This window comes from Salvelinus namaycush, chromosome 5, assembly GCF_016432855.1.
Source record: "Salvelinus namaycush isolate Seneca chromosome 5, SaNama_1.0, whole genome shotgun sequence".
NCBI lineage: Eukaryota > Metazoa > Chordata > Actinopteri > Salmoniformes > Salmonidae > Salvelinus > Salvelinus namaycush.
In genome coordinates, this window is record NC_052311.1 from 4,531,869 (window position 1) to 4,556,102 (window position 24,234).

At 42.6% G+C, this 24,234-nt stretch overlaps 3 protein-coding genes across 4 annotated transcripts in view; 1 reads left to right on the forward strand and 2 right to left on the reverse strand.

Annotated features, from left to right (window-relative positions):
* LOC120048907 (probable E3 ubiquitin-protein ligase MID2) overlaps positions 1–24,234 on the forward strand; it is a 1,198,409-nt gene that overhangs the window by 299,276 nt on the left and 874,899 nt on the right. The gene's annotated exons all lie outside the window — the stretch shown is intronic.
* Positions 9–5,127, reverse strand: LOC120047854 (vesicular integral-membrane protein VIP36-like). Of its 2 annotated transcripts, none has more exons than XM_038993409.1 (8): positions 4,923–5,127; positions 3,136–3,254; positions 2,840–2,957; positions 2,440–2,519; positions 1,887–2,048; positions 1,551–1,665; positions 1,113–1,232; positions 9–937 (listed from the first exon to the last, which is right to left on the reverse strand). In XM_038993409.1, the coding sequence occupies exons 1-8, from the start codon at positions 5,080–5,082 to the stop codon at positions 777–779; spliced, it is 1,035 nt and encodes a 344-aa protein (XP_038849337.1). In that variant the 5' UTR covers positions 5,083–5,127; the 3' UTR covers positions 9–776. The 2 variants fall into 2 exon arrangements, with proteins under 2 accessions (XP_038849337.1, XP_038849336.1); XM_038993408.1 differs by lacking the exon at positions 2,440–2,519 and adding an exon at positions 2,571–2,653 and having other exon boundaries at positions 4,923–5,126.
* The window catches only part of LOC120047853 (cyclin-J-like), a 36,902-nt gene continuing 28,458 nt past the window's right edge, over positions 15,791–24,234 (reverse strand). Inside the window, exons 4-6 of the mRNA XM_038993407.1 lie at positions 23,463–23,762; positions 19,373–19,532; positions 15,791–19,094 (exon numbers count right to left, since the gene is read on the reverse strand). Coding sequence (XP_038849335.1) covers positions 18,557–19,094; positions 19,373–19,532; positions 23,463–23,762 — 998 coding nt within the window. The 3' untranslated portion in view covers positions 15,791–18,556. The remainder of the gene's footprint in view (positions 19,095–19,372; positions 19,533–23,462; positions 23,763–24,234) is intronic.

Here is a 24,234-nt window from a genome sequence, read left to right on the forward strand (position 1 = left end):
AGAAGACACTGAGTTTAATCATTTGGGGAGACCAGTTTTATTGAGTCTTACAGGATAACTCAACGGCCTTGTTCAGTTTGAATCATTCAATCACGGTAAAGGGATATTTCCACGCAAATAATCCATGTTTAAGCAGCCACCTCAGAAGGAAAGAAACACTTTATGCAGAATCATTAAAAACACAATTCCCGCAGATCTAATGTAAAATAAGAAATGTGATGCAATCTCACATGAGATTTGTAAAGCCCCCAGTAGGCCTTACCAAATGTAAATGTGCCCGAAATCCTTCCCAACACCCATATTGAATTCAAAGTCAAGAGCAGTTAGAGGTCAATGTAAAACTAAATTAAATCCTAAACATATGTAAATCAGTCCAATCACTCAGAACCCAATGGTATAAAAAGATGAGGTGAAAATAAATCAACTTATACAGAAAATGTTGTGAAAGTAAATCTCCTTTAAAAGTTATTTAACAAAATCAGTGTTTTACAGATTGATCCAAATCAACAAGTATCCCCTGTACTGTGAAAGCAAAAATAACAGGGGAAAGTGTGAATAAAAACAAAATGCCTCCATCAAAAGGTCACTCATATACGTGGTAGTAACCATTAGTCATGGTTATTTCACAAACATTGGACGATACCATAAGTGACTGTAATCATCGCGGTGCGTCAGCAGATAAACATTTGTACAATCTTTAGAAAATTCACTTTGGATGTGTTGCTGAATCTGTTCATTTTACAAATACCTCTCACATACAGAAATATGTTTTCCTCTCAGTAAAACCTCCTGTTTCTTTCCTGGCGCTTCTGAAAGACTACAGCCCCTACAACACCACAAACTACAATTCCCAGTAGAGCACATAGCAGAAGCAGGAAGACCTTCCAGCCAGTAAGAGGTGTGCTTCGGAAGTTACCAGTAGGATCATCAATGTTGTCTGTGAAAGAGAAAAATTCAAGAAAAATGATCATGGTTAACTCTTAACCTAACAAGTCTACTCACCTACTGTAGATGATCTACAGTAAGATGACAAATACTTAACTGTGGTCAAATGGAATACCATCTTTGGTTAGAACAGAAATGGGTTTTCTTTATCAAATAAATCTACCTACCTTTGGGGGACTTCAGCAGGCTAACACTTGGCTCAATCTTGGTCCAGTCCAGACTGTCCTCATCAGGTGTGTGTTCCACCATCAGTTGATACATCTTCATAGAGATGATGTCATGGTTATCTGCAACATGAGAGTTGTGTTTGCATGAGTCACCATAGACTTCAAATGTACAATGGACAAAGCCAGACTGTGAAATGACAAACAAGTAATTGGTTCAATCTGTGTGTACTCTTCTGCACAGCAAGATTTTTTAAATAAGAATTGAATCAAGGTCAGGCATTATCTTTCTCAGCGTGCAGTTTTTAAATTTGTGTTCGAGACCTAAAAAAAATGTGATCTACATCTTGAAAGAATCAGTCTCTATTTAATCTACCCTGACCCAACCTGCCAGAGATCCCCTGGAGCAAGAATCAGTCTCCACAACCTGACCCAACCTACCAGAGAGATCTCCTGTAGCAGCAGAAGCCCCAAAGTAGTACCCCGTGGGGAGGCGGACACCCCCGATGTCAATGCACTCTTTCCATTCATTCTTATCATCAATGTCAATCATCACCTGTAGAGATCAGAATGGCACAATTCAGCAATTGCCATTATTTGAATATAAATGTATCATGTCAATTACATAACTTATACACTATAACATAGAAGAAGAAATATATATATATATATATATATATATATATAGCATCTCTATTAAGCCTCATCTGTGTTTAGGATACCAGTCCAAGATGTCTAGACTACAGTAATTTATATAACTTAAAAAGTGATTCCTACCGTGAGTCTGCCCTTAGAGTAGCGAATGGCCAGGTAGGTGTCATGGTCTTTGTTCCTGATTTCAGAAGAACAGCCTCCCAGTTCAGAGGTATGTCCATCATTCCCATGGTCATAGGGCAGAGAACCATTATTCACCATGGCAGAGATGTAGGGGAAGGAATGCTAGTGTAAAGCACAAGAGATGTAACAACCGAAAACAAAAAAAATATTCAATAAAGATAGACATTGTGAATCAATTATTTGATCCTAGTCCTGACTCAGTTACCAATCAATCCATTTTACGCTGTGATGCAAAAATATTTGTACATATAATTCAAAATGTGTAATAAGCCGAATGCAGCATATTAAAAGGTGATGTTCATGATGCTACAAAAAGGTCCTTCCCAGAAAGAAACTAAAAAGCTTCATATGAAAAAATAACAAAGAAACTAAAAAGCTTCATATGAAAAAATAACAAAGAAACTCAAAAAGAAAATACATCACATTAAAATCCTTCCATCACATTGACATGAAACGCAGGAGAATAATGATAAATGTAGCTGCATCAACTCACGTCAGCCGCCTCATCGTTATGGTACGTGTCTATAAAAAGGGCGAGACCGTGGAACTTAGCATTGCTGCCAAACACAGACCCTGCAAAGGGAAGAATCACGTCAAGTCAACCAGCCAGATCGCTGCACTTACATCCAGCCCATGGAGATCATTGCGGAAGGTATCCACAAATAAAGCCAGGCCAACAAAATGATCTTGGTTTCCAAAGACTGGGCCTGAATGGAAGGCAAAGAGGCGAGATATGATGAGCACATGACTGAGACTTAAAGTGATTACGTCAAATGCAACCCAGTGCTACCACATCACATAGACTAGTCTACTGATTTGATTGCCAAAGCTTTGTACTGGAATGAGGAAGTGATTGATGACAAAGATTCTATTTTGGCAAGATGATGCATTACCTGGATGAAGTCTCTCCTTCGTGTACCAGATGGCGATGCCGTCTCCATGGAGATTTTTCTTCCCCGAACCGTGGATCTTGTACTGCACGTGCATCTCCCAGTCTTTCAGATGAACAGGCTGCACAGAGAAAACACAATGACATTGGATCATCAATTCAACCATGAATTGGACCTATCTATTCAGTTTAAAATGTAGATATTCTCCAATCAAGCTATAATGGATTTGAGAGTGGACTGTATTTTCGGTCTGTAATGCCTAACAGAATACATTTCATAGAAGCTAGTTCTTTACTCACCACTGTGTTCCATATGGATCCCTGTTTACTTCTCTCATCAGGTGTCAGGCGCACATAGGAGCTGGTGACTAGCGTGCTCCCCCAGAAGTCCCACTGACTGGATGGGCTGCTTCCAACACCTGTGCAACATTTTGGTGAAGAGACAAGCAGGATTTCAGGGACACATGGGAGAAGAATGTGCAGAATTATGTTGTTCATCAATTACTCATTGCCACCCCTAGCCCAGCTCTCGAGAAACCAAGGGGGCCCAAGGTGGCTTACAGCCGGTCCCAGTCTTGGGTTCTCAGTTGATGGTATGGAGGACAGCTGGCTCCATGTGAACTACAATCCCGGCGCTCTGTTTTAACGTTTAAAAACATTAATTAATCCTCGCTAGCAGTTTTGGAAACCTTTGGAACTTAACTTTCATATAAACAAGAAAGAATCTTTCAAATACAAAATGACTGTGCGCAGTTTAGCAAATGACCATTCCTCTCACAAGGGGGATGGTAATTTGGCTCAATGTAATGGTCAATGGCTCAATGTAATGCAATGGAATTAAGAGTTACCCCAAGCCAAGCAGACTAAACACAGTTGAGTGGCGTTGGCTACCCCAAGCCTGGCCCAAGATGTAATGTTAAGGAGCCTAATGTTATTCCTCAAGGTCCTTATATATTTTTATTTTACCTTTATTTAACTAGGCAAGTCAGTTAAGAACAAATTCTTATTTTCAATGACGGCCTAGGAACAGTGGGTTAACTGCCTTGTTCAGGGGCAGAACGACAGATTTTTACCTTGTCCGTTCGGGGATTCGATCTTGCAACCTACCGGTTACTAGTCCAACGCTCTAACCACTAGGCAACCTGCCGCCCCATATGATATCCCAATAGTAATATATGATATCCTAATAGTAATATATGATATCCTAATAGTAATATGATATCTCTTCCTAATAGCAATATATAATATCCTAAAGGTAATATATGCTATCCCATCCTAAAGGTAATATATGCTATCCCATCCTAAAGGTAATATATGCTATCCCATTTAAAACGGGTGTTCCAACTCTTTGGTCAGTAATGATCCCATGGGAAATAATATATATGTCACAAAATATCTGTAAAAACAAAAATGCAAAACAAAATTATTTTTGTCCACCGAATAGAGGGGTGTATGGGCCAATAAAATACATACAAATAAATAGTATTTAAGTGGAGTTAGGGTGGTGAGTTTCCCCTGTATAGAGTGGTGAGTTTCCCCTGTATAGAGTGGGGTTAGGGTGGTGAGTTTCCCCTGTATAGAGTGTGGTTAGGGTGGTGAGTTTCCCCTGTATAGAGTGGTGAGTTTCCCCTGTATAGAGTGGGATTAGAGTGGTGAGTTTCCCCTGTATAGAGTGGTGAGTTTCCCCTGTATAGAGTGGGATTAGAGTGGTGAGTTTCCCCTGTATAGAGTGGGGTTAGGGTGGTGAAAACTAGTTAGTAACAGCAAGCTAGTTAGCTAAATTGACATATGTCATATGTTTAATGCTTTTCGACCTGTCCCTAAATTAATTTAGTTTGGTTCAGAGTTAGTTTTGATATTTCAACCTGCGTGTCCTGATAGCCTCAAAATCAACATGCGCGCGAGCGGTCCGGTCAGCATGTTATGACGGAACCAATGGGATGCAGGAACGCCCCGAATTGCGGGCTGCAGTTGCACATTATTTGGCTAGTTAGTAAACTATCTAGTTAATTAGTATGACTGGCTCCTAGCAGCTAACGTTATTGACAATATAAAAGTTAGCTATCATTATCACATAGCGTACTTACCCTGGTACGGTTTCATGAGCGAATGCTCCCGCTTTAAGTGCTCTGCATTTCCGTCTGTTATATCGCATTTCACTAGAGTAAAGTGAAGTAATAGGAAAAGCAGTGGTCTGCTGATAAATGTACCAACGCCTCTCATTTTGCTGCCTCGGAAAGACACCATGGATCCTGGATAACCATCTTCCTGATCCGGGTAGGACACAGCAACTCCCACTAAAATAGTTCCTATGTTACTTTTCAGTTCAGGAACTTTGACCGTGTCCTATTTTTGTTGTTGTTGAAATAACCGTCTATATTAAATTAATATTTTTTTATTGTTACCTTTCAAAGTTCAAACCGTATTTTGTTTGATTATCGCTTTGAACTTAGTTGTAAAGAATGTTTTCATAGTTGGTAAAAATTACTATAGCCAATCATAGACGAGTACATAGTTAAAGACAACAAAAACGACCAATCAGGGGCTTGGTTGTAGTTGAAACGGTCGAAGTATGCAAATGTTAACAACTTTGCAAATGGCACTACTTACGTTTCGTTTTCTCCACTAGATGGTGCCACTACATCAGTTTATGTTTATTTGAAGAGTTCGTAACTTCCTACTGTGACGGCCCACCACAAGGTCGCAAAGAAAACTATGAAAATAAAAGCTGAAATATATACTTCACAACAAAAAGAAATATAAAAAAACCTAAATAACACAAACGGGACGATTAAAAAGCACCCTAAGGAAAAGCAAAGCTAAAAATATGTTTTAAGCTGTCTTTTCAATTTGTCCACAGATCAAATCAAACTTTATTTGTCACATTCACCGAATACAACAAGTGTAGACCTTACCGTCAAATGCTTACTTACAAGCAGCAGCAGTTCAAGAAGAGTTAAGAAAATATTTACCAAGTAGACTAAAATAAAAAGTAACACAATAAGAATAACGAGGCTATATACAGGGGGCACTGGTACAGTGTGCGTGGTACAGGTTAGTTGAGGAAATTTGTAAATGTAGGTGGGGTGATAGATAATTAACAATGAGTAGCAGCAGTGTACAAAAGGGAGGGGGGGTACAATGTAAATTGTCCGGTGGTGATTTTATGAATTATTCAGCAGTCTTACGGCTTGGAGGTAGAAGCTGTTGAGGAGCCTTTTGGTCCTAGACTTGGCGCTCCGGTACCACTTGCCGTGCGGTAGCAGAGAACAGTCTAACTTGGGTGACTGGAGTCTCTGACAATTTTATGGGCTTTCCTCTGACACCGCCTATTATCTAGGTCCTGGATGGCAGGAAGCTTGGCCCCAGTGACGTACTGGGCCGTTCGCACTACCCTCTGTAGCACCTTACGGTCAGAAGCCGAGCAGTTGCCATACCAGGCGGTGATGCAACCGGTCAGGATGCTCTCGATGGTGCAGCTTTAGAACCTTTTGCGGATCTGGGGACCCATGCCAAATCTTTTCAGTCTCCTGAGGGGGAAAAGATTTTGTCGTGCCATCTTCACGACTGTATTGGTATGTTTGGACCATGATAGTTTGTTGGTGATGTGGACACCAAGGAACTTGAAATTCTCGACCTGCTCCACTACAGCCCCGTCGATGTTAATGAGGGCCTATTCGGCCCGCCTATTTCCTGTAGTCCACGATCAGCTCCTTTGTCTTGCTCACGTTGAGGGAGAAGTTGTTGTCCTGGCACCACACTGCCAGTTCTCTGACCTCCTCCCTATAGGCTGTCTCATCGTTGTCAGTGATCAGGCCTACCACTGTTGTGTCGCCAGCAAACTTAATAATGGTTTTGGAGTCATTTTGGCCACGCAGTCGTCGGTGAACAGGGAATAAAGGAGGGGTGTTGTTGCCTACTCTTACCACCTGGGTGTGGCCCGTCAGGAAGTACAGGATCCAGTTGCAGAGGGAGGTGTTTAGTCTCAGAGTCCTTAGCTTAGTGATGAGCTTCGTGGGCACTATGATGTTGAACACTGAGCTGTAGTCAATGAACAGCATTCTCACGTAGGTGTTCCTTTTGTCCAGGTGAGAAAGGGCAGTGTGGAGTGCAATTGAGATTGCGTCATCTGTTGGGGCGGTATGCGAATTGGAGTGGGTCTAGGGTGTCCGGGAGGATGCTGTTGATGTGAGCCATGACCAGCCTTTCAAAGCACTCCATGGCTACAGTTGTGAGCCAGCCAAGTATTTAAATCATTAAATCACTAATACAGTCTAATAATTTATCCGTGGAGATAAAATCCTCTGGAGACACGGCAATACAAAGTTATGTATCGTCTGCGTAGAAGTGAAAATCAATGCTGTGCTTTCTGATAACGCTGCCAAGGGCTAACATCAATGCAACATGCAACAATTTTACGGAGTTACAGTTCATAAAAGGACATCAGTCAATTGAAATATATTCATGAGGCTCTAATCTATGGATTTCACATGACGGCAGGGAAACAGCCATGGGTGGGCCTGGGAGGGCATAGGCCCAGCCACGGAGGAGCCAGGCCCTGCCATTCCTGCAGTCAGCATCCCAATTGCACATTTTAGTGTCCTTTTGCCCCAGCACAAGGTTCACCTATATAATGATCATGCTGTTTTAATCAGCTTCTTGATATGCCACACCTGTCAGGTGGATGGATTATCTTGGCAAAGGAGAAATGCTCACTAACAGGGATGTAAACAAATTTGTACACAACATTTGAGAGAAATAAGCTTTTTGTGCGTATGAAAAATTTCTAGGATCTTTTGATTCAGCTCATGAAACATGGGACCAACACTTTACATGTTTTGTTTATATTTTTGTTCAGTATAATTCCTGTTATAATGAAGCTTTTTATGTTTGTTCTCTAGGCACAGTGACCCACTTTTCTACTTTCTCTTCAGATTTTAACATCAAAACAATAAAGAAGGGGTCCTACCACTGTGCACCTGGGGGGGCCCCAGGACTGACAACATTTATCAAGGATCCCAAGTAGTTCCTGCCAAGGCAGCAGCTACTCTTCATGTTTTTTTTTTTGTTGAGAATTTGGGAGTACATCCAACCGGCCTCGCAAGCGCACACCACCTGTAACCGCGCCAGCCCAGGACCTCCACATCCAGCTTCTTCACCTGCGGGATCATCTGAGACCAGCCAATGGACAGCTGATGAAACTGTGGGTTTTCAAAAAAATATTTTTCTGCACAAACTGTCGGAAAACATCTCAGGAAGGCTAATCTGTGTGCTCATCGTCCTCACCAGGGTCTTGACCTGACTGCAGTTCGGAGTCGTAACCAACCTCAGTGGGCAAATGCTCCCCTTCGATGGCCTCTAGCACGCTGGAGAAGTGTGCTCTTCACTGATCAATCCAGGTTTCAACTGTACCTGGCAGATGGCAGACAGCGAGCCTGTATGGCATCGTGTGGGCGAGTGGTTTTCTGATGTCAACGTTGTGAACAGGGTTCCCCATGGTGAAGGTGGAGTTGTGGTATGGGCATGCATAAGCTACGGACAATGTACACAATTTCATTTTTGGCAATTTGAATAAACAGAGATACCATGACGAGATCCTGATGCCCATTGTCGTGCCATTCATCTGCCAGCATCACCTCATATTTCAGCATTATAATGCACAGCCCCATGTCGCAAAGATCTGTACACAATTCCTGGAAGCTGAAAACATCCGAGTTCTTCCATGCCCTGCATACTCACCAGACATGTCACCCATTGAGCATGTTTGGGATGCTCTGGATCGACGTGTATGTCTGCGTGTTCCAGTTCCCGCCAATATTCAGCAACTTCGCATAGCCATTGACGAGGAGTGGGACAACATTCCACAATCAACAGCCTGATCAACTCTATGCGAAGGAGATGTGTCGAGCTGCATGAGGCAAATGGTGCACAACAGGTACTGACTGATTTTCTGATGCATGCCCCTACCTTTAAAAAAAAATAATAATAATATTCCCAGTGACGTGAAATCTGTAGATTAGGGCCTAATTAATCTATTTCAGTTGACTGATTTCCTTATATGAACTGTAACTCAGTAAAATCTTTGAAATTGTTGCGTTTTATATTTTTGTTCAGTGTAGATATCATATCATTCAGCAACATCAATAACAAAACCATAACTATCCTGCTATGTTCTTGTACTTCAATTATAAAGAGCTCACCTTAAGCAGAAAGGCCTACCGTCCATGAGGGCTTAATGTTTGACACCAGATAGGACTCCAGCTTTATCGTATGTCCAGTCTGAAAATAGAATTAATCAGTTAAGCGCTCGGTCTGTTCTTATGGGAAGAAACAAACATCGCATGTGTTACATTCTTTTTTGCATCGCAGTGTTCTGCTACTCGCTGTTTATTATCTATGCATAGTCACTTTACCCCTACCTACATGTACATATTACCTCCACTAACCCGTACCCCCCCCCCCCCCCCCCACACACATTGACTCAACACTGGCACCCCCTGTATATAGCCTATTTTATTGTTATTTTATTGTTCTTAACTCAAAAAAAAATGTTGACTACATTGTTGGTTAAGGGCTTGTAAGTAAGAATTTTCACTGAGATCTACACCTGTTGTATTCGGCGCATGTGACAAATAACATGTGATTTATTTGCTAGTTGACAGCTTACCTTGCGTTGCTGACGTCTTCCATCCTCGTATCCTGACAAAAGAGAAATAGGCCGCGTTCATTACACAATAACTATCAAACCACATGTTGAAAAAAAAAATCTGATTCATGTATAGTCATGACTTCTCTCATCAATGAATCTAAATAAATCCAATCTACTCTGCAGTATGTAGGGTTGGCTGATCCCTGATCGATAAGACAAAGTCATCCATAAATGCACCAGACATTTCTCTATCATTTATGTCAGCGATTTATTTGGCATAACATGTAGATGTATTCTCTATTTTAATATAACGGAACAAGATAGCCTAGAATTGCAGTCTCAACTGTTAAGCAAGAGTAGATAAACTTGATGTCTTGAGACATGTTAAAGGTCCCGAACAGTCATTCTAATTCCCATTTAAAATAGCCTTTTGATTGACTCTAATATCACCTATAATATTTTTTGAGGGATAGAAATGATACATTTGACTAAGTACTTTTTATCTCATGACTAACTACTAGGAAGTTTGAAAAGGCAGGCTCAGTGGGTGGGGAGCTTACAGTGCATTCTGAAAGTATTCAGACCCCTTGACTTTTTCCACATTTTGTTATGTTACAGCCTTATTCTAAAATTTGATTAAATAAAACAATTTCCTCAGAAATCTACACACACAATAATACCCCATAATGACAAAGCAAAAACAGGTTTTTAGACATCTTTACAAATGTATTAAAAATAAAAACATGTTTTCAGACCCTTTGCTATGAGACTCGAAATTGAGCTCAGGTGCATCCTGTTTCCATTGATCATCATTGAGATGTTTCTACAATTTGATTGGAGTCCACCTGTGGTAAATTCAATTGATTGGACATGATTAGCAAATGTATTTATTATTATTTATTTTTTAAACAACAGTTTTTGCTTTGGCTTTATGGGGTATTGTGTGTAGATTGACGGGAGGGGGGGACTATTTAATACATTTTAGAATAAGGCTGTAACCTAACAAGATGTGGAAAAAGTCAAGGGGTCTGAATACTTTCCGAAGGTGCTGTAAAGTCATGAGCTCGCCTCGACTATTAAGTTCTGCTTTTCAGATGTATCAAATACTTATGTCATGCAATAAAATGCTAATTAATTACTTAAAAATCATACAATGTGAATTACAGACCTCTACATGCTTTGTAAGTAGGAAAACCTGCAAAATCGGCAGTGTATCAAATACTTGTTCTCCCCACTGTATAAGTATATTTGCCATAGATGAATAGTGTAAACTTTAAATTATATTTGCTGACACACTACAGTCAAATTTTAGCACAAGTAGCGTAGCTATCTAGCCATATATACCATGCCCCTTTGCAAACACGCCTTCTCCGATGTTGGTTACAAGGCGGTACCTATTTAAATTAGGGAAGATAATGTCATGTTGCCATTGGTGTATTAAAATAGACGTTAAGGTGATGTCCCCTTAATAATGAATCCATGTGTTTGACATGGGGGATGGAACTAGAGGTCAACCGATTATGATTTTTCAACGCCGATACCGATTCTTGAAGGACCAAAAAAAGCCGATACCGATTTAATCGGAAGATTTTTATATATATATTTGTAATAATGACAATTACAACAATACTGAATGAACACTTATTTTAACTTAATATAATACATCAATAAAATCAATTTAGTCTCAAATAAATAATGAAACATGTTCAATTTGGTTTAAATAATGCAAAAACAAAGTGTTGGAGAAGAAAGTAAAAGTGCAATATGTGCCATGTAAAAAAGCTAACGTTTAAGTTCCTTGCTCAGAACATATGAAAGCTGGACTATTTCTCTCTATACCATTTGTATTTCATTAACCTTTGACTATTGGATGTTCTAATAGGTACTTTAGTATTGCCAGCCTAATTGTCACGACTTCTGCCGAAGTTGTTGCCTCTCCTTGTTCGGGCGGTGTTCGGCAGTCGACGTCACCGGTCTTCTAGCCATCATTGATCCATTTTTCATTTTCCATTGGTTTTGTCTTGTCTTCCTACAAACCTGGTTTCAATCCCATTCATTACCTGTTGTGTATTTAACCCTCTGTTTCCCCTCATGTCTTTGTCAGAGAGTACATTTAGTGTTTGGAGTATGTTTAGTGGACTTCTATTAAAAAGACTCCATTACACTCCATTTGACCTTCCTGCGCCTGACTTCCCTGCCACCTATACACACGACTCTGACACTAATCTCGGGAGTTGATAGGCTTGAAGTCATAAACAGCGCAATGCTTGAAGAGCTGCTGGTAAATGCAGGAAAGTGCTGTTTGAATGAATGCTTACGAGCCTGCTGCTGCCTACCACCGCTCAGTCAGACTGCTCTATCAAATCATAGACTTAATTATAATACACTGCTCAAAAAAATAAAGGGAACACTTAAACAACACAATGTAACTCCAAGTCAATCACACTTCTGTGAAATCAAACTGTCCACTTAGGAAGCAACACTGATTGACAATACATTTCACATGCTGTTGTGCAAATGGAATAGACAAAAGGTGGAAATTATAGGCAATTAGCAAGACACCCCCAATAAAGGAATGGTTCTGCAGGTGGTGACCACAGACCACTTCTCAGTTCCTATGCTTCCTGGCTGATGTTTTAGTCACTTTTGAATGCTGGCGGTGCTTTCACTCTAGTGGTAGCATGAGACGGAGTCTACAACCCACACAAGTGGCTCAGGTAGTGCAGCTCATCCAGGATGGCACATCAATGTGAGCTGTGGCAAGAAGGTTTGCTGTGTCTGTCAGCGTAGTGTCCAGAGCATGGAGGCGCTACCAGGAGACAGGCCAGTACATCAGGAGACGTGGAGGAGGCCGTAGGAGGGCAACAACCCAGCAGCAGGACCGCTACCTCCGCCTTTGTGCAAGGAGGAGCACTGCTAGAGCCCTGCAAAATGACCTCCAGCAGGCCATAAATGTGCATGTGTCTGCTCAAACGGTCAGAAACAGACTCCATGAGGGTGGTATGAGGGCCCGACGTCCACAGGTGGGGGTTGTGCTTACAGCCCAACACCGTGCAGGACGTTTGGCATTTGCCAGAGAACACCAAGATTGGCAAATTCGCCACTGGCGCCCTGTGTTCTTCACAGATGAAAGCAGGTTCACACTGAGCACATGTGACAGACGTGACAGAGTCTGGAGACGCCGTGGAGAACGTTCTGCTGCCTGCAACATCCTCCAGCATGACCGGTTTGGCGGTGGGTCAGTCATGGTGTGGGGTGGCATTTCTTTGTGGGGCCGCACAGCCCTCCATGTGCTCGCCAGAGGTAGCCTGACTGCCATTAGGTACCGAGATGAGATGTTCAGACCCCTTGTGAGACCATATGCTGACACATGCACATTTTGTTGGCTGTCTTTGTTAGGAAGAAATGGTCTATGCACAGTTCGCAACGAGCCAGGCGGCCCAAACTGCTGCATATACCCTGACTCTGCTTGTACAGAACACAAGAGAAGTGACACAATTTCCCTAGTTAAAATTAAATTCATGTTAGCAGGCAATATTGACTAAATATGCAGGTTTAAAAATATATACTTGTGTAGTGATTTTAAGAAAGGCGTTGATGTTTATGGTTAGTTACACATTGGTGCAACGACAGTGCTTTTTTCGTGAATGCGCTTGATAAATCACCCGTTTGGCGAAGTAGGCTGTGATTCAATGATAAATTAACAGGCACCGCATTGATTATATGCAACGCAGGACAAGCTAGATAAACTAGTATTATCATCAACCATGTGTAGTTAACTGGTGATTATGTTAAGATTGATTGTTTTTTATAAGATAAGTTTAATGCTAGCTAGCACCTTACCTTGGCTCCTTGCTGCACTTGCATAACAGGTAGTCAGCCTGCCACGCAGTCTCCTCGTGGAGTGCAATGTAATCGGCCATGATCGGTGTCCAAAAATGCAGATTACCGATTGTTATGAAAACTTGAAATCGTCCCTAATTAATCGGCCATTCCAATTAATCGGTCGACTCTAGATGGAACCAGTAACTTTATGATCAAACTTTATCAATGTAGAAGCAACAGTCATTATTCATACTTTGGTCATCATACTTTGATCTGGTTTCATCCAAATATCATCTAATTTAACATTATTTTGACTGTTCGTGACCTTTAAGATTGAAGGTGGTGATAAGGCTGAGATATCATTGAAGTTGAAAAATTTGACATGATCCCTTCCTCTCTCTCTGATCTCCCATGGACTCCATAGGACAATGTAACAACCTGGAATTAGAGATGTTTTGTTAATTTAGCTAAGCTAATGAAAGTTGTTAGCTAAACAGAGTCTTCAATATAAATTGTGACATTGCTAAAACAAGATGTCAACAACATAATTCTTAATATTGACAAAATATTATTCTGGAGTAACATACATTTATATACTGAACACAAGTACAAACCCAACATGTAAAGCTTTGGTTTCATGAGCTGAAATAAAAGATCCCAGAAATGTTCCATATGCACAAAAAGGTTAATTCTCACAACACAATGCCACAGATGTCTCAAGTTTTGAGGGAGCATGCAAATGGCATGCTGACTACAGGAATGTCCACCAGAACTGTTGCCAGGTAATTTAATGTTAATTTCTCTAACAATGTAGTTTTTTCCCCCAACCGGCCTCACAACCGCAGACCACGTGTAACCACACCAGTCCAGGACTTCCACATCCGGCTTCTTCACCTGTGGAATCGCCTGAGACCAGCCACCCAGACAGCTGATGAAACTGAAGAGTATTTCTGTCTGTAATAAAGCCCTTTTGTAGGGGAAAACTAATTCTGATTGGCTGGGCCTGGCTCCTCGGTGGGTGGGCCTGGCTCCCAAGTGGTTGGGCCTATGCCCACCCATGGCTTCGCCCCTGCCCAGTCATGTGAAATCCATAGATTAGGGTATAATTAATTTATTTCAATTCACTGATTTCCTTATATGAACTGTAACTCAGTAAAATTGTTGAATGTTGCTTTTTCATTTTTGTTCAGTATACATTCAAATGCTTTGCTTCCTTACCTCAAGTTGAAAATCTGATTATCAATCCTCCAGGTTTGCCAGACTGTTTTGAGACTTGCATCAACTGTCAGTTGACTAAAGAATGTTCTGTGAATTTAATATGTTGAACAATCCTAAATTCCAAACTTTATGAACAGGAATATGAGTGCAGGCCAGAGTGATCCTCACATGTATTTTAATTATGTTTTGTTTGCCTTTTGTGATAATGTTTTGAATTCAAATGTAAAAGAATGGCCTGGACACTGAGAAGGCTCCACATGAGGCTGTCCAACCAGAGAGTCTCTCTAGGCAGCCTTCTCTGGAGTAATCTCTGTCTCTCTGTCAGTGGTTTTCAATATTTTCTTTATTTTTATCTTATGTTTCTTGAATATTTTCTTTTTCAATTATATAGACATACATAAAATGTGTCAGGTGCTGTCAATTTATTTTTATTTAACTAGGCAAGTCAGTTACGAACAAATTCTTATTTACAATGACGGCCTACCCCGGCTAAACCCGGACGACGCTGGGCCGCCCTATGGGACTCCCAATCACGGCCAGTTGTGATACAGCCTGGAATCGAACCAGGGTGTCTGTAGGGTGTCTTCACTAGTCTCTACAGATGGACTGTGTGGCTGGTGTCTTCACTAGTCTCTACAGATGGGCTGTGTGGCTGGTGTCTCCTGCTACCTGATCTCACTACATCCTCCTCCAGTAATAATCCAGTGATCCCATCGGAAGCTATACTATATGTGAAAAAATATAAATAATGGACAATATCTTTGGAAGAAATTAATTGGATGGTCATGGCCTCTGACAGAATGTCGTAGAACACAGACCACGCTAAATGATGAATGAGACGAGGGGGGTGGAGTTTGAGGACTGAAGAGAAGAGTTGATTTGTAGAAAAATGTCTGTGGGACACTTCATATTCCTCCCCCTCGGTTTAAGTCAGCTAGACCAGGGTTTCATCTTCAGTGAAACATGTCAATGACCTGATTGGTGGAAGATCGAGTGCCGCCCTAGGGCAGCGCACCATTGGCTCAGCATCATCCGGGTTACGGGAGGGTTTGGCCGTCACTGTAAATAATAATTTGTTCTTAACTGACTTGCCTAGTTAAATGCATTTTAAAAAATGATATGTACACTACTTTTGACCAGAGCCCTTTAGCCAATAGGTGGTCATTTGGGATTGTTTCAATAAGGCCCATATGTCAATAATACTATACAATAACTTGTAAACGATAATCAATAGCATGAATATCAAACAAAACAAACACCAACTCAGTGAAGATAATCAGTTTATTGTTTATTTCAATGGCTCATCTGATCAAAGAAGCCCCTTTATCAACAAAAACACTGGGACATTTCTCATGTCATTTCGTTGGACAAGTAGTGTGGTTGTGTTATCAGCACAGTATCGCAATATGTGCAGTACACCAGTCAAGGCTGCAATATGCAACATAGTGATTAGTGTTCAGATCTCTGCTTTCTGGCAACAAGGATCAACGGAGTCAAATCACAAAATAATGTCAAAGAATAAGTCAAAAGATGAACCAGTGGCGAAGGCTAGACAGTGATGGCTGTGAGAAGAGTTCTAGCCATAAACAGAATGAATCATTCTAATGCTGTGGTTCTACCAAAAAAAATACCTTGAGACCTCAGTGAGAAGTAGCTTTTTAGTGAGGGAAGAGTACTTTTACTTTAAGAACAGGGTTTTATTCAATAGGTCATACCGTAGCAAAAATGTTTTGCAACAGAAAACGAACTTGTCCAATAAGAAAAACTTATTTAATCCCTCCCTGTTTGTCAGTCTTCTTCCGTTTGATGCCTAATGAATATGACCCAGTACTCCACACCGACTGCATCCATCTTTATTAACACAGGAAGAAAGACTAAATAAAAATGCACTTTAAAAAAATATATATATACAAAGTTAAAAGGCAGAATCCTTTTGTCTATAAAAGATAAAAGTAGTGATGACCATACAGTGAGTGGGATTGACAGATCAGAAGAGATCAGTCAGGAAGATGCATTTGGTTGCTACTAAGCCCTTCATTCCATTTGTAGTAAAATACTATCTAGACTACAGTAAGGTATGTTTATGCTATAAAAAGTTGACACATTTCAGATGCTTGCCAGATATCTTCCTAAAGCAGGCTTCATAGTGTTCAATGAAAATAGTCTCGATATCTAAGCCTGGAACATTGAGAATCAGAACACAGCCTTAGTAGTATCAGCATAGTTCAAGTCTGAAAACTGTTGGGGACAAGGTACAAGCATTGTAAAACTTACACATTCAAAGCATACCGACAGAAAGGGACCAGAAGTTAACACTGTTGCAGATAGAAATGTGATTTCTAGAGCTTCCATCATTCCCTGCTCTACACAACAGATAGAAATGTGCTGTTTAGATCAGTTATGGGCATCTAAACATTCTGTAACGTTCCAACTGTCCTTCTGAGTGAGCCCCTGATTTAGATTTTTGGCCATCGCCACGGTAACCAGCGAGATCGCCTGTGACGCAGAAGGGGAATCTGGATGTGTTTACGTTCCAGCAGGAAGTGGAAGTTTTGGAAATGTGGGAAGCAATTAGTGATAAGCTGCAGATGGGCTGTGTGTTTCATCGACCGCGAGGTCACTGATTCCACCAGGATGCAAAGAGTGTGTTTTATATATCTTAGTATGTCATTTAAAAGGCAGGTCCTCTTCTTCTGGGAGAGAAGTGAGAAACCCTCCTGGGTGCCATGCTAGCATCTACTTAAAGCACACGAAATAGTAAGAAAACAGCTGATTGGGTAACCTCCTCAATAAGGAGACGGCTGATTGGATATCCTCAGCCTAACAACCTGAGCCTGAATATTCAGTTGCTATATAATGGCTTTTTAACATTTTTATAAATAAAAACATAAAAAATAAACAATGTATTTCACGCCAGGATATGAAAAACCAAAACCAAGGAATACAAAATAAAGCAACAAACAAATTTGTCAACTTAAATTAAAAAGTTACGTCACGTTTCAATGGCATCGTATTCAAGTAATCTGTTACATCAAGTCCCTGATATACGCTGTGGTTCATGGAAATAAGTCTTCAACTCACACAGAACCATCAGTTCATATAGAAGGCAGCAGCATGTCATTATGTACACATCATCAAAGTTCCAAGCATAGAATTAGAATGCTACATTAATATTCTCTCTCTCTCTCACTCAACAGGAAGGAGGATGGGAAGAGAACCAAAACATGACAGGTATGTTAACTGTGGATTTCCTCTGCTGTGACAGAACAATGAACTCTGGCCTCCCCTCCCATCCATTGAGGATTATGGGTAGGAATTCTCAGAGGGCCCCTGTAGCACTTAGTGACATAATCCCTTTATTCACTGGCATAAGAGTGATATAAAGCCTATATATACACACACACACTGACATAGCATCTTCAACTCACTGGTATGTCTGCTTATAACAAGTCATACCACTGTTCCCAAGTCAGCAGCTCAAGACTTTACTGGCCTATTTCTCATCTTCAGTTGAGTTGATATTTTTGGATTACAGTGAGAGACCCAGCAGCACTTCATCTGAATTCACAGACAGACATCACTCTGGTCGAAACACAGGAGGCACTGAGGAGGAATCATGCTGCATAGCCTCTGGTTCACAGTGATAACAGCATCTTAATCAGGGACATACTGTGACCATTCTACAGTGTTTTAATGCTTCTGCCTTGGCATCATGTTCCCGTGACGTGATTAGAACACAGTGTTCAACATCAGTCAGTGGCGTCATGTCAGTGTGATGACTTCCATGGGGTCATCGGTGCCCTTTGACCTTTGCTTGCGTTTGAGCAGTCTTTCTCGCCGTCTCTGTCTGAAGGTGGGGGGCGCGGGGCGCGTGGCGGCCGAGGAGGGGGACGGGGTGCTGATGGAGAGAGAGAGGAGGTCTGCCAGGGAGCGGAGAGGAGGAGGAAGTAGTGATGGGAGAGGATTGTAGCGCTCCCTGTCCCTGGCTCGGGGCGGTTTGCTGTTCATCCTCTCCTCCGTCTCCTGGCGTCATCTGTCGAAGCAGCCCGCTGACATGAAGGTGTGGTGGGGGCCCACGCCCCCCAGGTACCCCCGGCTGTAGGCCATGTTGAGGCAGTGTCTCGGCTCCGCAGCCAAGGCTACCTGCAAGGAGATGGGGCACTGCAAGGCCAGCGGTGCCACCCGAGCCCCAGGCTGCAGCCCCGAAGTCAGGCTAGGATAGGAGGGGAAGGCCCCTGCTGTAGAGGTCATGGTGTTGGCACCGGTGAGCAGCCCCATCCTGTGGCTCTGGAGGAAGTCCTGGGACATGTTGACTCCAGCAGGCCCCAAAGCCCGGGAGTCGGCTAGCGCGTGGAGCTGGGACAGGGAGGGGGAGAGGTGTGGGAAGCCCACTGGGCTGGGCTGGAAGAGGAGCTGCTGGGGGGTGGAGGAGGTGGTAGCTGGTCTCTGGATGGCTGGGACTGGGGAGAGGTGGGAGAGAGGAGGGTGAGACTGGAGAGAGGCGGATCGAGACAACGGAGGGGTGGATTTTGGTTTGTTGGCCTCCTTCACGTCGCTGTCATGTGCACTGTGGAAGAGAGAGACAAGTGTGCAATGCTGTCATCAAGGCAAAGGGTGGCTACTTTGAAGAATCTCAAATATAAAATACATGTTTATTCGTTGAACACTTTGTTACTACATAATTCTGTGTGTTATTTCATAGTTTTGATGTCTTCACTATTATTCTACAATGTAGTTACAAATAAAGAAAACCCCTTGAATGAGTTGGTGTGTCCAAACTTTTGACTGGTACTGCATATACAAGCATTCAATTGGTCTCAGATGTGTGTCCTGTGTGAGCCTTACAGCAGCATGAGTTTGATGCAGTGTGCGAGGTGGTCCCAGGTGTATCCAGTCAGTAGGTGTAGAGACGTGGTCCAGCTCGGAGAAATCTGGAGACAGACACGAGACGCCGCTACGCATGCTGCTGCCACCTGAGACGGCCGGAAACTCAGGAACGCATGGTCTAGAGGAACAAAGAGACTGTTAGAAATGGTATAGAGCAGGTATTCAGCGAAATAACAACAATGTCAAATACAGGTAGCCTAGTCAAATAATTAACATCCAATCACATTAACCGTCACTCTCTCGTGGGAATTCAACTAACAGTCCGTATGTAGCCAAACGTAGCTGCTGCTCATGTTGGTATCTGTACTGATGGCGCAAAAGCCATGACGGAGTGAAAACGCGCGTGCAAGCGGTTGCTCCCAACGCCACTTGGGTACACTGCAGCATCCACCGAGAGGCTCTTGCTGCCAAGGGAATGCCTGACAGCTTGAAAGACGTTTTGGACACTACAGTGAACATGGTTAATTTTGTTAAAACAAGGCCCCTGAACTCGTGTATTTTCTGCACTATGCAATGATATGGGCAGCGACCTTGTAACGCTTTTACAACATACAGAAGTGCGCTGGTTATCAAGGGGCAAAGTATTGACACGTTTTTTTTAAATTGAGAGACAAGCTTAAAGTTCTTTACTGACCATAATTTTCACTTGACTTGCATGATGACAAGTTTCTCACACGACTGGCCAATCTGGGTGATGTTTTTTCTCGCCTGAACGATCTGAATCTAGGATTACAGGGACTCTCCGCAACTATATTCAATGTGCGGGACAAAATTGAGGCTGATTAAGAAGTTGGAGCTCTTCTCTGTCTGCAATAACAAAGACAACAAAAGGTCTTTCCAACATTGTATGATTTTTTGTGTGCAAATGAACTCAAGCTTACGGACAATGTCAAATGTGATATAGAGAAGCCCCTGAGTGAGCTGGGTGCGCAATTATGCAGGTACTTTCCCGAAACGGATGACACAAACTGGATTCGTTATCCCTTTCATGCCCTGCCTCCAGTCCACTTACCGATATCTGAACAAGAGAGCCTCATTGAAATTGCAACAAGCGGTTCTGTGAATTTTATTTAATCAGAAGCCACTGCCAGATTTCTGGATAGGGCTGCACTCAGAGTATCCTGCCTTGGCAAATCGTGCTGTTAAGACACTGATGCCCTTTGCAACCACGTACCTATGCGAGAGTGGATTCTCTGCCCTCACTAGCATGAAAACTAAATACAGACACAGACTGTGTGGAAAATGACTTAAGACTGAGACTCTCTCCAATACAACATTGCAGAGTTATGTGCATCCTTTTAAGCACACCCTTCTCATTAACCTGTGGTGAGTTATTCACCATTTTCAATGAACAAATAAGGTTTTCTATGTAAGATGGTTAAATAAAGAGCAAAATGATTCATTATGATATAATTATTTGTGCCCTGGTTCTATAAGGAGGTCTTTATCACTTCCCACGAGCCGGGTTGTGACGACAACTCACACATTCTTATGTTTAATAAATGTATTGTATAGTCTGTGTGTGGCAGGCTTACAATGATGGCAAAAAACAACATTTGAGAGTACGCTGACCCTGGTGACCCCGCAGCTGGAGGTTGAATGTTTGAAGGGGTACGGGACTATAAATAGGTTTGGGAACAACTGGTGTAGAGCAACACAGAGAGACTGTTAGAAATGGTCTGGTCTCTAGAGCACCACAGAGAGACTGTTAGAAATGGTCTGGCCTCTAGCGCAACACAGAGAGACTGTTAGAAATGGCCTCTAGAGCAACACAGAGAGACTGTTAGAAATGGCCTCTAGAGCAACACAGAGAGACTGTTAGAAATGGTCTCTAGCGCAACACAGAGAGACTGTTAGAAATGGTCTGGTCTCTAGCGCAACACAGAGAGACTGTTAGAAATGGTCTGGTCTCTAGCGCAACACAGAGAGACTGTTAGAAATGGTCTAGTCTCTAGCGCAACACAGAGAGACTGTTAGAAATGGTCTAGTCTCTAGCGCAACACAGAGAGACTGTTAGAAATGGTCTAGTCTCTAGCGCAACACAGAGAGACTGTTAGAAATGGTCTAGTCTCTAGCGCAACACAGAGAGACTGTTAGAAATGGTCTAGTCTCTAGCGCAACACAGAGAGACTGTTAGAAATGGTCTAGTCTCTAGCGCAACACAGAGAGACTGTTAGAAATGGCCTCTGGCGCAACACAGAGAGACTGTTAGAAATGGTCTCTAGCGCAACACAGAGAGACTGTTAGAAATGGTCTAGTCTCTAGCGCAACACAGAGAGACTGTTAGAAATGGTCTAGTCTCTAGCGCAACACAGAGAGACTGTTAGAAATGGTCTAGTCTCTAGCGCAACACAGAGAGACTGTTAGAAATGGCCTCTGGCGCAACACAGAGACTGTTAGAAATGGCCTCTAGCGCAACACAGAGAGACTGTTAGAAATGGTCTCTAGCGCAACACAGAGAGACTGTTAGAAATGGTCTAGTCTCTAGCGCAACACAGAGAGACTGTTAGAAATGGTCTAGTCTCTAGCGCAACACAGAGAGACTGTTAGAAATGGTCTAGTCTCTAGCGCAACACAGAGAGACTGTTAGAAATGGCCTCTAGCGCAACACAGAGACTGTTAGAAATGGCCTCTAGCGCAACACAGAGAGACTGTTAGAAATGGTCTGGTCTCTAGCGCAACACAGAGAGACTGTTAGAAATGGTCTAGTCTCTAGCGCAACACAGAGAGACTGTTAGAAATGGCCTCTAGCGCAACACAGAGACTGTTAGAAATGGCCTCTAGCGCAACACAGAGAGACTGTTAGAAATGGTCTGGTCTCTAGCGCAACACAGAGAGACTGTTAGAAATGGTCTGGTCTCTAGCGCAACACAGAGAGACTGTTAGAAATGGTCTGGTCTCTAGCGCAACACAGAGAGACTGTTAGAAATGGTCTGGTCTCTAGCGCAACACAGAGAGACTGTTAGAAATGGTCTGGTCTCTAGCGCAACACAGAGAGACTGTTAGAAATGGTCTAGTCTCTAGCGCAACACAGAGAGACTGTTAGAAATGGTCTAGTCTCTAGCGCAACACAGAGAGACTGTTAGAAATGGTCTAGTCTCTAGCGCAACACAGAGAGACTGTTAGAAATGGCCTCTAGCGCAACACAGAGACTGTTAGAAATGGCCTCTAGCGCAACACAGAGAGACTGTTAGAAATGGTCTCTAGCGCAACACAGAGAGACTGTTAGAAATGGTCTGGTCTCTAGCGCAACACAGAGAGACTGTTAGAAATGGTCTAGTCTCTAGAGCGACACAGAGAGACTGTTAGAAATGGTCTAGTCTCTAGAGCGACACAGAGAGACTGTTAGAAATGGTCTAGTCTCTAGAGCGACACAGAGAGACTGTTAGAAATGGTCTGGTCTCTAGAGCAACACAGAGAGACTGTTAGAAATGGTCTGGCCTCTAGCGCAACACAGAGAGACTGTTAGAAATGGTCTAGTCTCTAGCGCAACACAGAGAGACTGTTAGAAATGGCCTCTAGCGCAACACAGAGACTGTTAGAAATGGCCTCTAGCGCAACACAGAGAGACTGTTAGAAATGGTCTGGTCTCTAGCGCAACACAGAGAGACTGTTAGAAATGGTCTAGTCTCTAGCGCAACACAGAGAGACTGTTAGAAATGGCCTCTAGCGCAACACAGAGACTGTTAGAAATGGCCTCTAGCGCAACACAGAGAGACTGTTAGAAATGGTCTGGTCTCTAGCGCAACACAGAGAGACTGTTAGAAATGGTCTGGCCTCTAGCGCAACACAGAGAGACTGTTAGAAATGGTCTGGTCTCTAGAGCAACACAGAGAGACCGTTAGAAATGGTCTAGTCTCTAGCGCAACACAGAGAGACTGTTAGAAATGGTCTGGTCTCTAGAGCAACACAGAGAGACTGTTAGAAATGGTCTGGTCTCTAGAGCAACATTATGATTCACTACATTAAATTGTGACAAGCACAAGAGGCTGCACATATTTCCTAAGTCCCTCTATTTTTTTCCTTCCCTCCCTCCATCACCCCTCACCTTGCAGTGACACCTCCAGGAAGTAGTGTGTGTACTTGTCCATAAAGGTTTTGGTCTTGGAGAGGGAGGAGAGAGGCCAGCCGTTGTACAGGTCTCCCTCCTGCACCGAGGCCTGGAGGTAGTAGTCTATGAAGTGGGCCGGGGTGGGCATACACAGGTTCCAGCTGAACGTCTCCAACAGCAGCAGCTCCATCTTGATGAGGTCTCTCTTGTTGAGAACAAGGCTCAGAGAACACATGAAGCCCAGGGAGTTGAGCTGCTCCAACTTAGGTACCCGATCCTCCCTCTCCTCAAACTTACCTACAGGGGAGGGGGACAGAGAGAGAGAGAGAGAGAGAGAGAGAGAGAGAGAGAGAGAGAGAGAGAGAGAGAGAGAGAGAGAGAGAGAGAGAGAGAGAGAGAGAGAGAGAGAGAGAGAGAGAGAGAGAGAGAGAGAGAGAGAGAGAGAGAGAGAGAGAGAGAGAGAGAGAGAGAGAGAGAGAGAGAGAGAGAGAGAGAGAGGGACAGAGAGAGAGACAGAGAGAGAGACAGAGAGAAGTTAGAAGGCAGACTATAGAAAAGCCTTTTAGCTGACCCCCTTTAGTGGACTGGTCCATTGTTTGGTCGACAGATATTTATTTCGTGGAGCAGTAGCAACAAAAAATATCATGATGTACAAGACACCTGTCTGATTGGCTCCTGTCTGAGTGGACTGATCCATTGCGGAGGCCGTGGGGATGGAACAGTCCATCAGTCTAAGACATATGGTATATGTATATGGTATAAGAACAAT

Coding starts and splice junctions, on each gene's coding strand:
- LOC120047854 (XM_038993408.1), bottom strand. CDS start 5,082: ATGGTGTCTTTCCGAGGCAGCAAAATGAGAGGCGTTGGTACATTTATC. Junction 2,654..2,839: donor GAAGGAGAGACTTCATCCAG/GTAATGCATCAT, acceptor CCTTCCATTCAG/GCCCAGTCTTTGGAAACCAA. Junction 938..1,112: donor CCTGCTGAAGTCCCCCAAAG/GTAGGTAGATTT, acceptor TCTCTTTCACAG/ACAACATTGATGATCCTACT.